Source organism: Aulonocara sp. 'chitande type north' Nkhata Bay, linkage group LG2 (assembly GCF_057382095.1).
Source record: "Aulonocara sp. 'chitande type north' Nkhata Bay isolate Kocher_YH1m ecotype deep benthic linkage group LG2, A_spYH_male_GT1.1, whole genome shotgun sequence".
NCBI classification, from domain to species: Eukaryota; Metazoa; Chordata; class Actinopteri; order Cichliformes; family Cichlidae; genus Aulonocara; species Aulonocara sp. 'chitande type north' Nkhata Bay.
In genome coordinates, this window is record NC_141345.1 from 19,492,009 (window position 1) to 19,507,379 (window position 15,371).

General features: G+C 39.5%; 1 protein-coding gene across 1 annotated transcript; it reads left to right on the forward strand.

The window, feature by feature from the left end:
- Positions 1 to 6,911: 6,911 nt before the first annotated feature.
- Positions 6,912 to 14,151, forward strand: LOC147337667 (cysteine-rich transmembrane module-containing protein 1-like). The gene is made up of 3 exons (XM_086307843.1): positions 6,912 to 7,205; positions 10,023 to 10,314; positions 12,904 to 14,151. The coding sequence occupies exons 2-3, from the start codon at positions 10,029 to 10,031 to the stop codon at positions 13,005 to 13,007; spliced, it is 390 nt and encodes a 129-aa protein (XP_086163969.1). The 5' UTR covers positions 6,912 to 7,205; positions 10,023 to 10,028; the 3' UTR covers positions 13,008 to 14,151.
- Positions 14,152 to 15,371: the final 1,220 nt, after the last annotated feature.

The window sequence follows — 15,371 nt, forward strand, 5'->3', positions numbered from 1 at the left end:
TTGTTTCTTCGCTTTCTTTTTGTCCATGTTTTAGCTTTTAAGCTGCACACTAACATAAAGGCCTTGTAACTTAAACTTTTACCATTTCCAATAAAGTATATATTTCTCTAAAGAGAAATGGTCTACAAGGGTTTCAAGTGTTAATGTATTTTTATGACCCCAAAGGATAGCTCATAAAGTTTGATAACGTGTACTTTACCCAAAGTACATGTTGTCTGTGCTTTATGTCAGGTTTTCTCTGTGCTCAAATGGACTCAAATGGAGCCTGTAAGCCTGGGCTTCACGTTTAGTAAATGATTGTGCTGCCTTATTTCACAGAAATCCACTATAGCCAGTGTAGCTAAGACGATGACCCTGTTACACCTTGTAACAGAAAAGCATGTTGCCATGCAAAAATGTATATTAGGCAGTTAGTATGTTGCATTACTTGTGTACTGATACTCTTGTATTCTTAAAAAGGGAAATCCACATGTGCATAGAAGCTCAATTTTGCTGATCTGTGTGAAGTAAAATGGTTATTTTTAGGCTTGTGGTTCCCTGAATGTCAGGAACAGGGCCAGACTGAATATGATTTTTCTAGGAGAAGGTGGGAAATAAAAAAAAAAAAAAAAAAAATAAAAAAAAAAAAGTCCTTCCAGTCAAAGTTTTGTGGATAATCCCCAGCTATTCTAGTCTGCATGCTGAAGTATCATTGTCCAAGATGCATTTATCAGTGCGTGTGTGGGAAAGTTAGAGAAAAAGTATGAGAACCACAGCTTTAGTCTTTATCCTGGTATTATGCACCGTTTATGTTGATGGGAAATGCAATCTTGAATTTTCAGACATAGCAAAAAAACACTGAAAAATCTATTAAGTGTTTTTTTTTTTTTTTTTCTTTTTTTTTTTTTCTAATATTTATCAGGAGTGGCTTTGAAGCACAAGGCTGCCCAGAGCCATGTACACTGTGTCTCCGGCCGTGGCCACTCAGCAAGGTCAGTGCTAGGCATGCTGGCTTATTCCAGACACTGGCAGTCTATAGATCAGGGAAACTGACTGTGGAAGTAGGTCTGGTCTTAAGGAATGAAAGCAGCTGCACCTCAGAGGCCAGACACAGTAAAACTATACCGCAGTATGGGGGCGGGGGTATGACACCTGCTGGTATTTGACCAGATAGTCATTTCAAATATGTAATTGTGGATTTACTGAGTATTTTAGCTAATAATAATGACAGTCTATTCTGAGTGGAGTATTCAAGCAAAAACGGACAAGCAGCCCCTGCCCCACATTGTTCATGTTTAATTTTGTGACATCATTCTGTTCAGATGTTGAAGACATGGTTTTGCAGATATTATTACCAACCACCTCTAATTAATTAAAGCAAGCAGTGTAGTAACTGTAGTTCCTTTAAGAACAAGCAAATTAAATGTGCTCTGTTAGCTTGTATTAGCTCACCTTACAGCAAATACAATGCTCAGACAGCAGGTTAACATTTTGCTTCTGTAATAATTCTAGACTAGACTAGACCATCGAGGTCACCATCTATCAACGATATTTGGCTGAATTCTGGCTGCATTGAGCTGATTTTACAGCTGAATCCAGGCTAAAGTAAGCTACAAATGTTAGCCAAGGTTTTCAAACATATTTTGATTTATTTCTTTATTTTTAATAAAGTACGTAAATGGACTTTGCATGCTCATTGCCAGCTCTGTTTTTTTAAATTCTTGGACTCCTCTAGAGTGGCTTTACATGACTCAGTTCAAAATAATCCCTGTTTATCTTACTGTGGACTTCAGTGCAGGCTCTCAGTTTTTAAACTATCTGAAACAAGCTATTTTGCATCCAGTATCTGTGTATCCATTATTGCGACAGTATATATATGAGATAAACCAAGGGAAAGGATGATGGGTCGACTTCAGAGAAATGATAAGAAAGGTTTGTTGCAGCAATAATAAGTCTCAGAGTGAGCGAGATTTACTTAAGGAACTCTATTGCAGGGCATATGACAGCCTATCGATACCTCCGACATCTCAATATGACAAGATATAATAGCACACATTTCAGGAGTGTAGTAGGCCATTATGATGCTTTTATACAATGCATTTTCACTGCATTGCATACATTACACTGTGTCCAGCAAGCAGCTGATCCTGAAATGTTTTGTGTTGTTGATGAGTGGACTACCAGTCTCTGGTCTGCTGCACATTTGTGAAATGTTATTTTGGAAAAAATATGTCTGTGCTGTTGAAAACAACACCACAGATGACCACCCTTGCCATCCAAGTTCAAATGAACCCTGGTAAACTTGCTCCAGTGCCCTTTTCCAAAGAGTTAAGATCCCTTCTTTGCGTCTTCGCTCCTCCCAGTTTCCCTGTAAGAGGGTCGGGTAAAGCTGGCATGGCCGATGAGGATCTATTTTTATCAGCTGCTCCTGTGCTCCTGTTAAAGCCGAGCAGTACAAGTTCAGGATGAATCGCCCGGGTGACGATGTAAACAGACACTCAAACACACAGCCTACTAGGTGACATATATCCTGACAGGAAGGGGCCTGGAGGGGTGGGAGTGGGCTGATGCAGGCCGCATGTTTGACACATACACGCACACAAACTCAATTTCACATTACTTACACCACAGGAAAGCCAGCCAGCTGTTTACCAGGATTCCTGTTGAGCACATGAGTAAAAGAGTACACTGTAAACGCTGATTCCTCGATCGCTGTTACACTGAAATTTAATATGAGACACTGTCAGATGTTTCTTGGATTACATGAGGCTCATATGATGCTTGAAAACATTTCATTGTAATTTATTTTTTTTTACTATATTCCCTAGAAGTGATCTTTGAAAAGTATTTTTGAATTGTTTTTCATGTATTCAGAACTGGTCTGTGATGTTTACAATGCAGGCTACACCGTCTTGCATTTGGCTCAGTAACGCTGACGATTTCTTCACTGTTTGTTGCACAATCGCTGCTGTTGCCTAATGTGTCACCGGTAACTTTCATCAACAGACTTTCTGTGCATGACTTTACGCTTCCGCTGTAAACATACTGTGCTTAGTGTGCATATGTCAGAGATCAGGGTTTCGATACCCAGTGGCACCACTGGTTTACAGCTCTGTTTGTTGATACAGGTGTCCTGTTACACATACTCAATGTGCAAGCCTCATCACATGTTGCTACATGGAATTCTTTGCAGAACAGAAATCATTGCCTTTTAAATTCAACTGTCAATAGCAGAGGTCACGCTGTCCAATTTCTGGTATGCTACTCATTCATTAAACAGAATATCATGTATTGTCAAACATCCACCATACCTGCTGCTGAAACAAGCATGTATATACTGTATATATAGTAACCAGTTATCCATCCCTTCTTTATTTCATAATTTATTCAAACATCTTTGCACTCCTCACCATTGCACATACAGTATGGATATGCCATACATGTTGTTACTATACTGGCTGTTCATTCTGTTTACACTGAATGCAAAGGGAAAAAAACAGAGCCCAGTTCCTTGTATGTGCACACATACTGATTCCGATATATAATAGTGAAGAATTATATTTTGGTTTAACATCTACCAGTGATTTAAAAAAAAAAAACCCTTATATGTGAGATATGCCCAGGTTGGTTTGTATTACAGTTACTTTACAGTGTAATAAGATAGATATAAGGGTGTTATTGTCTTAGAAAACATGATGTATGTTAATGAATTTGTAAATATTATCCAGCAATATATATTGATGTAAGAATTACAGATCCTTTTTTGGTTTCATAATGAGTACTTACAGCTGGGAAAACAAACTTATACTTCTAATGGAGCTATTGACATGAAATCATTACCAGATGTTGGTAACATCCCAAATAATCTGTGCATACAAAGAAACCAAGACAAATGAGTCCTTAAATTAAGCCATGTGTAGTGGCGTGGAATGACACAAGGACATATGAAGAAAGGGAGGTGTGAAAAGGCATTGAAAGCCTTAGCCAACTTTATATCTCAATGTCACCAGGTGATGTTGAACCTATCCAAACAATTAATAAATGCATTGAGCAAATTAACAACTGGATGTCTCATAATTTCCTTCAACTGAACAAAACCAAAACTGAAGTACTTATCTTTGGACCCAAAAAAGATCGACTAAATATCAGTAATCAGCTTAAACTGGTCCAACTAGAAACTACTGACCAGGCCAGAAATTTAGGTGTAATAATGGACTCAGACCTGAACCTCCAGGGCCACATAAAAGTAATAACAAGGTCAGCCTTCTATCATATGAGGAACATTTCTAGGATTAAAGGACTGATGACACAAGGAGACCTAGAAAAACTCATCCATGAATTTATCTCTAGCCACCTTGATTACTGTAACAGTATCTTCACAGGTTTACCTAAAAAATCAATCAGACAACTGCAGCTGATCCAGAACGCTGTTGCTTGTGTTCTCACTAGAATCAAGAAAATAGAGCACATTACCCCAGTTCTAAAGTCATTACACTGGCTCCCTCTAGCTCAGAGAATAGACTTTAAAGTGCTTTTATTAGTTTATAAATCATTGAATGGGCTAGCACCAGAGTACATTAGAGATCTGCTATCATGGTACAAATCATCTAGATCAGTTAGGTCCTCCAGCTCTAGTTTAGTGACTGTCCCTAGAACCAGAACTAAACATGGAGAAGCAGCTTTTCGTTTCTATGCTCCTCACATCTGGAGCGCACTATCAGGAGAATGCAAAGCTGCAGAGACACTGAACTCCTTACTTATTTAGACTTGCTTATGAGTAACTGATCTTATTATGGCTTTCTACTTGCTTGTTTTTAATTTTGAATTGCACCTTGAATTGCCTTGTGCTTAAAGTGTGCTATACAAATAAAATTGCCTTGCTTTGCCTAGAAGCCAGCTGAGATCTCTCTCTATTATGAATGCAATCCTGCCCCCTATCAGTGGAAATTAGTACTAGCTGGTTCAGTCCTAACTCATGGCCTATAAGAAAGGTTTCTCATTACCAAGGTGTCACAGCAAATGCAGCTTATGACGGGTAAACCTTATTGTTGCAAGACAGTAGGAGCCTTACTGTTGCAGAAGATACTGATGGGATCAGTTACGGGCATATTTCTGACCTTCAGGATGTTACAGTGAATTAGGGAAGTGGAAAGAACATCATTTCACGATAAACCAGCCACAATCAAACGTTCCTCACAAGATTTCTGATAGAAGAGTCAGAACCTCATCAAAAGAGTTGTCCAAGAGCCAAGAACCACTCGGGGAAAGCTTCAGAAAGAACTGTGGTCTATGCTAAGCAGCCAGACTTGGCTGGCTTATCCAGGTAACTTCTGGGTTAAACCTGGGTTTTCTTTACTATGAAGTATTCACTTCTTGTTGGGGTAAATTGGTAGATTAAGAATCAACTCAAGAATCAAATCAAGAATCAGTTCTCCAGAAAAGAGTGTCACCGTACCGGGAGATCCCTCGGGCACCTGCATGTGAACAGTAAAAAAGGTCTAAAGTTTTTTTTTTGTTGTTGTTTTTAAATACCATGTAATGTCTTTGATTCCCTGATGAGCATTATTAATTAACACTTACATATAAATAAATAATTAATACTTACATATTTTTTTTCAATTTTATTGTTCTGCAGCTTAGAGAATAAACACTCAAACTGTCAGGAGAAGGTTATGTTCAGAGTTTGGGTTTAAAATCATTTGTAAGCAACACGTTTTCACTAATTCTTTTCTTTTAAAGCACGTTGTAAGTGTGATGTAGATTCTCTATTGGGACAATACATAATATGTTAAGCTGTACCTTACTAAAATCACAAAATGAAGCCAAACTGTGTCAGTTGTCAAAGGAAGCCCTTTAACAGTCTTGCATTTTACTGGCATTTTATGTTGTTTTGAGATTTTCATCACCATTTGATAACGTCTCTGGAGTAGGTGACACTCACAGGGATCATTTTCTGTGGAAAAGTCACATGAGTCTTGAAACCTCCCTTCGTGATTGGTCAGATGCTGACGTCACCCCTTTCATGTGATAGCACAGGGGAAATCCTGGGTTAATTTAGGGAGTTGATAACCAGCGTTGTTTGCCATTTATCCTGATAGCCAATGTTAGGGTAGGTGAATCTAGGTAGGGGAAAAAGCTTCTTTGAACTCGCTGTGTAGTATGGAGCCCTGAGTTAACAGGTACAGTTGTTTCAAAGAAAACAAATTCACTCAACCGCCATGGCCTCTCTGCACGTGCAAGACATTTTGACAAGCCAATAAATCACTGGGAGAATACGGTCACAGATAAGAGGGTTTATAGCAATCAGCCTATAGTGAACACAAGTGCAGCTATACAGCCCACTCCACAAACCACTTTCGTGGAGTTTGTTTTCCTTCTCTCGGATCTGTAAGATATACAATTGAAATCTGCCAAAGTGCTGCAATTACTGGGACCCAGAAAGATCGAAAGTGTCTTAGATTAATGCCTGAATCTTACAGCATATAATGTTAATAAACATCTAACAACTCAACGACACGGTGTCCTGGTGTGCTCAGCAACTTAAACAAAATTAAACACACGCATTTGGCGAATATCCGAATTGTGTATCTCATATAAACACGAGAAGGTCTTATGATTCCAGGCTGGGGCTAGCCTGACATCTGCTGGGACAAAACCAGCAATGCAATATGATAGATAAAACACAGGAAATAATAAAAAAAGTTCATTCTTACATATATAAAATAATATTTGACTATGTGTCTTTGGTAACATGTAAATTATCCATTAGCTTTATGAGCAAAACTCCCATGAGTGAGAGAAATAAGATCATCGATTAATAATTGACCAGTTAGTCACTCCTCTGAGCTATTCTTGCTCCTCGTGTGAATTTCGTCACTGGCTGGGTGATGTAGACCCGCTAAATCGGTTATCTGTTCAAACGACCAGAAGTCATTGTTTTTTCCCCTGGCGAACGGCTGGTCATCGCTCTAGCTTGTGATTGGACGCTGGCGAGCGGGGGCCGGCTCAGCAGCCAATCCCGCCCTTCGGTGGCCCACCGAAACGCCTCCCGCATATCGTACCCTTTAAATGACGTCACACCCAGTGAACGCGATACGCACCAAATTTCTGGACAGTGGTCGGTCATTGCGGTAAGAAGTAGTAACAAGAAGAGAAGACTGACGCCGTTTCTGGTTAAGCAGACTTTGCTGCCGTCTCCAGCTGACTGGAATAGTGGTTACTCAAAGGTAGGAAGCCCAGCCAGGGCCGGACTGTGTATATTTGTGTGTACGAGCCTTGTCACTGTGAAATTAGAGATGGGTCGGACTGGGTTGTGGCCTGCAGGTGCGACTTCTGTTTGCCTCCTGTAAAGGCTATAGAGTTCTTTAAAAAAAAAAAAAAACACTTAATAGGCTAAACTAAATTCTGTTGACTAACCCTGATAATAAGTGGGCTAGTCATACTAACAAACGCTTATTGAAAATACAAACGGATCAAATATTAACAGACTAGCTTTAGCTTAACTCAGATTAATTCAAGGCAGCGTTGCTGAGCAACAAAGGTTCCGGTTATAGTTTCTGTTCTTTTTTTCTTTTTGTTTTCGTGTCTTTTTTTAGTTTAGAGCTTTTTTTTTTTCTCAGTTTGCTCCAAGCACCTGTTTATATGACAGAATTATGGTTCTGATTGCTCTTAATTGGGTCCAATGGGGTGTCTTAATATACACGGAGTCTTGTCTTGTCTCTAGACAAAGACAAGGTAAACAGGGGCTGCCAGGCTACCGAACTGCTTTGCCACAGCTCAGCTTGTACAAACATGATGTAAATCTAATGTAAGCTCATTCATTTTGGGCAATATGGGCTTTTACCTCCCCCCCCCCCTTTATTTATTTATTTATTTATTTATTTATTTATTATAGCTGGTCCTTTTAGAATTTTTAAATTGGCATCATATCTTAAGTAGTTCAAGTCCTATGTACTAAAAAACATTAAAATGCCCAAATAGATTTTTTTTCTTTTACTACTTAATGCTAATTATTAGCACTTCTTTTGGGTTTGTGAGGCTATATTTTAAATATTCCATAGTAATGCTTACGTGTTCTGCTTTACCACCCAGTTTATTTTCCAGATGTTAGTGTTAAACTCAGCCACAAGGATAACACAACTGTTAGGGAAACTTCTTGCTTGTCATTATTTAACAATGGCATTTTCAGTGGCATTTAAAGGATTCAGGAAGGTTTAGTGTTCAGTGTCCAGGTACTCCGTGTGCCCTGTTTGTCTGTGATATTGTCATCATGATACTGTTGTGGAAACACATGTGATCTCACTTCACTCATTTATTTTTGCTTTTCATCAGAGGGGAAAAACAAACACATGCAAATTATCACTCTCGGACACAGTAAAGACACACTGAGAAAACCTTCATAGAAATCAACGTCTATTAAAATCTTTTCATTAAAACTTAACCCTGTACCAAAGTCTAGTAAGAAATGTACGTAGGTATAATAAAAGCCCATGGCCTTCAAGGTGAACTTTGACAGTATATGCAGACATCCTCATAGGTGTCAGGTTACCGATCATTTGTTTGGCTTCTTTCTCAACCTTCAACACGTAATCTTACACAGGAAGAGAGGGACAGAATAGACCTTCATCACAGGGGACACTTTGGCGTCACCTCTCATTGTCCCAGCAGGACAGGTGAGCTTATTCCAGTGTTGTTGTTTTTTTGCTGGTGTGTGTGCTGGCTTACTGTAACTACTTAAACAAATCATCAGGAATTGTTTTGTCCCTCCTAGGCATCTTTAGAGGGAGTGCCGTCTGCTAGTAGCTTGAAGAACATATTCAGGTGGTGAAATGCGTGAAAGCCGTGATAAAGCTTATTGTCACATGGGCTGCTAATGTTAACATTCCCACATCACTTTGAAAGTGGTATGAAACCAACCTCATAGCTTATCTGCAGGTATAACATTACCCAAGAGCCACAATCAAACATGGTTATTAATGCCATTGGGCAATGACACTTATAAAAAGACTTATGTACTTTGAACCCAATAAGAGATTTTCCATAAGTGATAAATACAGAAAAGTACACTGTTAAATCCTACTGAGTAGATTAGTGGTAATAACGTTTTTCACCATCCAGTTTGGAAGTACTCTGTGTGTGCACCTTTTTTTAAATTACAGATGGGAGATTGGATGTGGATAAAAAGATGAGCAGGAAGGAATGAAAGCCATTTGGATGTTTATAGTGTACATATACAAGGTGAAAAAGGGATTCCAGTGATGTAAGCACCACCACAGTTTTCCAACTATCAGCCTTTTCTTTTTCTGTGGCTCTTCTACGTGAAAGCTAGCAAGTGTTTCGGTGTTGGCCTTCTCAGAAACCACTGGTTGGGAAATGCACTTGAAAGAAATGACTTTTAAATGGCTGATCTCAGACATAGTTTATTTACTTTGATAATGGCTTTGGGATCATTTTCTTTCCCGTTTGATTCGCACACTGACAAAAAGAAGACATGAACGTGTGATATAATGTGATAAGTGTGAAAATGCAACTTGTACGGGCCTTGTGGTTACAGAGTTCTTTCTTCCTCTCTCTTATTCACGTGTTCTACTGGCCTCACTCTGTACGCTGTGAAGCCAATCTTTCTGTGTGAATAGTAAAATAATTATGTTTGCCTCTGGAATGGTTGATGTGTGCTGTGACTGACCACTGAATCATAAGATATCCTCTGCAAACATTAGAGTAATGTACTGTGCTTGTCTTTCCTCTGTGGCTGAGTGGAGATAATGGCTGTTTGCCGAAAGTGTGGAATAGTCAACAGGTTAAAGAAGTAGTGAGTGAAGTGTGTGATGTATACAAACTAGAAACAGTTTCTCTTTTTTTTAGAACTTTGGCAAAATACTGCCAAATATTACTTTAGACTTTCTGAGTAGGAAACTGGAATATGGAGGAATTGAAAAGGTATTCTGTGTTGCTTCAGTGTATCTGCTTTCTAGTCAAGAAAAGGGCCATAATCACACCACCTTTAACTTTTTTTTTTTTTCTCTTTTCCTTTTAACCTACAGCCAAACATGGAGAACCCGCCTCCATACCCAGGCAATGGCCCGACTGCTCCTGGTTACCCAGCCCAGGGCCCACCACCTCAAGGCTACCCAGGGTATCCTCAGCAGGGATACCCTGTGAACATGGAGCAACCTAACCCAGCTTACCCGAACTACCCTCCCGGACCAATGGGACCTGGCGGTCCTTATCCTGGACCAGGACAACCTCCTTATGGGTATGCTGGACAGCCTCAGTTTGGCTGGCAGGGTGGACCTCCTCCCGGGCCCATGTATGGGGAAGCTCCCAAAAACACAGGTAAGCACTGTGACCCAAATGTGCTACACAACACTTGTGAGTCCAAATCCAGCAGTACTAGCAGAACTACAAGTTGTCACTGTCCTTACACAATTTTAAGTCCTGTGCTGAATTACTTGTTGACTGGATGTTATGGAGATGCACTGGGAGTCTTGCAAGTCTGCATTCAGCTGCAAGGATTAGCTACTCGCATAACTCATAAACAGTAGGAAAGCTGTTTGTAGCTACATTGTTTTCACACACTGGTTTTTGAAAGGCATTTTGAAAACATTTTGGAGCTAAGAATGACCATATTTGTGTGAGACGATGCAGTGCTACCTTGTCAGCTGGCTACTAAAGGAACTGCACATTTTGGCACCTGGCATTGGTTTTAGGTCTGGAGGTTGCCCCTTGTTAGTACCACTAGGAAGCTGATCTGTTAACGTTAGCTGTACCTTTTTAAGATGGTTACATAAGTACCTTAAACACATATTCTTTGTAATGGCAAGAGAAGGGCCTTTCCACTGCTCTAGCAAATATGCCAGATAAGCAAAATATCTTATTGCTCACTTGATCTTAGACCTTTAACATTTTCTTGATGAGTTTATGGTCATAGCTGGAGTAAAACTGGTGGTATGCTTTAGGACTGGCCTGCCTTGTGATTAACAAATTTCTACTGAATGAACAAGCTGTATTGCTCAGTCACATCCTCCTGAGGCATATGACAAAAAATAAAGCTTCATAAACAAAAACTGATGTCTATGTTTGTGACAAGTGAAGTGAACTATATTTAAATACTGAAGTGGACACATTTCAGTGGGCTCCTGAAACACAAATTCCTGTTTGGGACAGGTGTGTAATTTCTCTTAGCTAGTTTTAGATTAGACTGAATATTACACCCTCGCTGCAAGAAGGAGCGCTTTCGCAGATCATTCATCCCAATAGCAGTTAGACTCTATAACTCCTCAATCACAATGTCATAAGTCACTGGACACTGTGAACAGCCACGGTCACCACTTCATGCATAATGGTGTGTGTGTGTGTGTGTGTGTGTGTGTGTGTGTGTGTGTGGTACAATAGCTATATAGTTTATGTTCTTCCATATTTTCAACCATATCCATGATCACATACTGTGTATGCTACCATTGTATATAGTGTATTATCTTACTTTTTTTCCATTGATTGTACTTATTTGTATTTTTGTATTTCCTTCTGATATCTGTACCTGAGCTGAGGTGACGCAAAAATTTCCCCGCTGTGGGATCAATAAAGTCTTATCTTATCTTATTGAATCTAAGCTTCATCAACGGGAAGTCACTACTTTAGCATGTAGTCGTTACTACTTTTTTTTTTTTTTTTTTTCCCCCTTAAGTATGTGCTTAACACAATAAAGTCAACATTGTTTAACAAAGTATACAACACACTCGGGCAGAATGGGGGAAAAAAAAAACAGGATTTCATTTACATGCTTGGCTTCCTTGAAAAAGTCCCACTTTATTAATGTAAGCATTGGGGTTTCGCTGCTTTAAAAGCCACCATTCTGTTCCCTAACAACATCAACAAATAACGTGTTGTTAAGTCGTGGTACTTGATAATCTAATTGCCAATTTGACAAATGCCTGTGTTTCTACCAGGAACCTTAACGTGGTACAACTTCAAGCATCCCCGAGCAGGCAGCTAAGGTTTCAGATGTGTGAAGTCAAGCCGGGTTTTAGATGAAAGGTGTGTTAATGCGGCTTGAACTCCCCACTGAGCAGCCAATAAAGTGTAGCACAAGCTGGGAAAGAAAGGGCACGTTTTAAAAATAAATATTCAAAGTGAGTATGCAAAGAGAACAGCCTTGCATGAAGAAAACACGGCCAATCCTTCTATTTATGAAAGCGAGCACTAAGGTGTTGCTGCTTTTGTAGCCTAAGATAAACCTGATCTGGTCAATAAAAGCTAAGTGTGCTGTGACTGAGATTCTCATTGCACGCCATGTCGATTAGCGGCATTAAAAATAAATATTGGCCAAACATTTATTAACCTTTGCCACATCGTTATCAGAGTTCAGTATGAAAAGTGGTAAGCCATCTGTCCTTGCCTATTGGGTCAGTGGCATGTCACCTAGGTAACTTGCCTCCCAGCTGAAGCTGTTAAAAGCTGGATTAGTGTTTGCTTCCACATAAATGATTAATCAGAAACACAAAGAAGGTGAGATGTGCTCATTCAGGCTGGAGCAGCTGTTAAAGCTCATGTATGGCTAACATGATCATTTGCCTCGACAAGTTTCCACATGTTGGTGAAGGATGAAATAAAGCCACTGCTACACACGTGAAGTAAAGGGAAAGCACCGAAGGCGAGCTGATGTTAGTCAAGTGTAATGCTGTGTGATCATGGCTGTGCGCTGCTATGGTATTACTGTAAAGATTAAACTCCTAAGATGACTGTAATTAGAGGAAAAGTGTATAAACCCCTGGTTACACTTGAACTCCCTGCTGGAGATTTGACACTGAGAATTATATCACTGGACTTTATGTTGTTTTAGAAAAGAAATCACTAATTGCTTTCTTTTTCTTTAAAACCCTTTCCAACCTCTTTCTTCCATCTCTACTCTTTATTTCACTGTAGTGTACGTGGTTGAAGACAGGAGAAGGGATGACACAGCGGACACATGCCTGACAGCCTGCTGGACAGCTCTGTGCTGCTGCTGTCTCTGGGACATGCTGACATAACGCCATTCCCCTACTGATTGACCCCCATTACCCTCTTGCCCCTATTTCTGTGCCTCGAAGCCCATCGCCCTTTCTCCCATCTGACTTAAACCTTGCACTTCCTCACAAACGCCCCTCTGTTCCCTCCAGAAGTCTTGTATGTCTGTAAAGCTATAAATTACTTCTATAAATGAAGTCCTCGCTCCCACATGGAAGCTTCATCCCAGTGCTCTACCTTCATGTGCAACCCTCCACCTTCATGTGCAACCCTCCACACTGACTGACTGACCTGTCCACGGTTACACAGTTGCTGTCCACGGTTACACAGTTGCTGTCCACGGTTACACAGTAGCAGTTTCTAACAGAGCTTGTAAACATTACCAAAATCTCAGGCTCCTTACTAAAATTGTGCAACAACACACAAGCTACAGATTTGCACACACAATATGGTAGATGCCAAACATACAGCATACTATGATCTCAGGCTCATCCTGCGTGATTCACTTGGGCACTTTATAATGATTGCCTCTGTAATATACTCCTTCCTGTCTTCATAACCACATAAAAGCTTTCCTTACTCCTCCCCTTCAGCTATGCTATCTGCAAAACTTCAAGGACTCTTACCCAGTATGATGATACCCAAAGGCTGTGAGAACCCCGCTGCAGACAGGGCTGATGCTTGAAATGTTTCCCATCTCATTTGCACACAAGTCATTTTAACAAATGCACGTTTGTCCATAGGCGGTAAGACAATAAATGGAATGCTCTTATTTTATTATTTTGATTAATGGCAACATTTAACAGCCACAATGTTTTTCTTCATATACAAAGAAATGACTATCAATATTCAAAGGAGCTTGCAAAGAAAAGCATCTGGACTTCTGAAGAAGCTTCTCGGATGAGAGGTGAAATGTCTTCAAGCAACTTAAAGAAGTCCAGACGCTTTTCTTTGCAAGCTCCTTTGACTGCGATGACCTGGATGACTGAGAACCTTCACAGACTATCAATATTATTTTTATCATATTAGCTTTTCAGCTTTATTTCTCACTGAAACAAGATGTTGTGATTGCTATACAGACTGATCCAAATTACCCATACGATGCCTTTTTGCTGTAGATGATTAAAATAATTTATTGCCATAACCATAAAAGGCTCTGTTTGGGTTGTTTTTTTTTTTTTTTTTTTTAATGGGCAATGTGAATGAGGTATGTGTGTGTGTGCGTGTGCGATTTAGGCAGGGATGAAAGTGCAGATTTGTGGCTGTTGGTGACTGAGTTTTCAACTATTTTTAACACCAAATGTCTTACAATCAAATAAAAGGAAGGGGGGGAGCAGAGGAGAAAATGAGACATAATTGGCAGCCAGTAGTTGTGGAGGAGGTAAATTACAAGATGCATAGTTACTCAAGCATAAACACTTTTAGGGTACTTGTACTTCTAGTGATTTTCTTTTTTGCCACAATACTTGAAATGCAGGATCTTTACATTTTCAGAAGAAATCCTAAAATAAACTGCACAGTTGAAACATCAATCTGTTGCTTATTATCCATGTTTATGAATCAAAATTAACATTACTATATATATTCAGAATATAAAGAAGACTTATTTGTAATGTAAGTTTCTGTATTTTACTTACACCTATAAGAGCTTTCTCTAATTGGCCACTTGGGGGCACTGTGGAAACAGTCTATGAAGCTAAAATTCCCTTGTAGCAACATTTTCCCAGTTACACTACCACTCTGTTTGTTTTTATCAAATATAAGTCTGACACTCACCTGCAAGCACTACTGCTTAATGTTTCCACTACAGTTGCCAGCTAAGCTAGTTCACTGCAACTGGTGGTAACAAAAGGAGACTCTTTCCCCACCCAAACTGCCTGCTGAGCTAAGAATGAGCCATCACTGAAAAGTCGTGAGCTTTGAGCATGAAAACTATCACTTTACACATTAAACATAGCATTAGACAGTTTTCACTGTATTTCACTTCATTTGTGGGATACAGCAGAGAGCTCACATGTGAATCAACCGTAGTTTGTATCACATTTCTCATTAAGCTAGCCTCCACAGTATTTATAACTGTTTCAATTAAAAGACATTCAAAGCTTTTTAAAGTTACAAGTTTAACTTGTGCTTATGCTGCTGTAACCTACACTGGCTGGGCAATTTATTATGTTCTTATTACTGCTAATATGCATTCAAACAATAACATGACGGAAACTTAAAGCATTTAGGTTTGAAGACATGGCTGACGTGACATAGTTCAAACTAGGCTCAGAGTGGGAAGAAAGGTGATTTAAGTGACTTTGAATGTGGCATTGTTGTTAGTACCAGGTGGGCTAGTCTGAGATTTCCCATAGAACATGGGCTTGCAGAAAATGGTCTGGAAA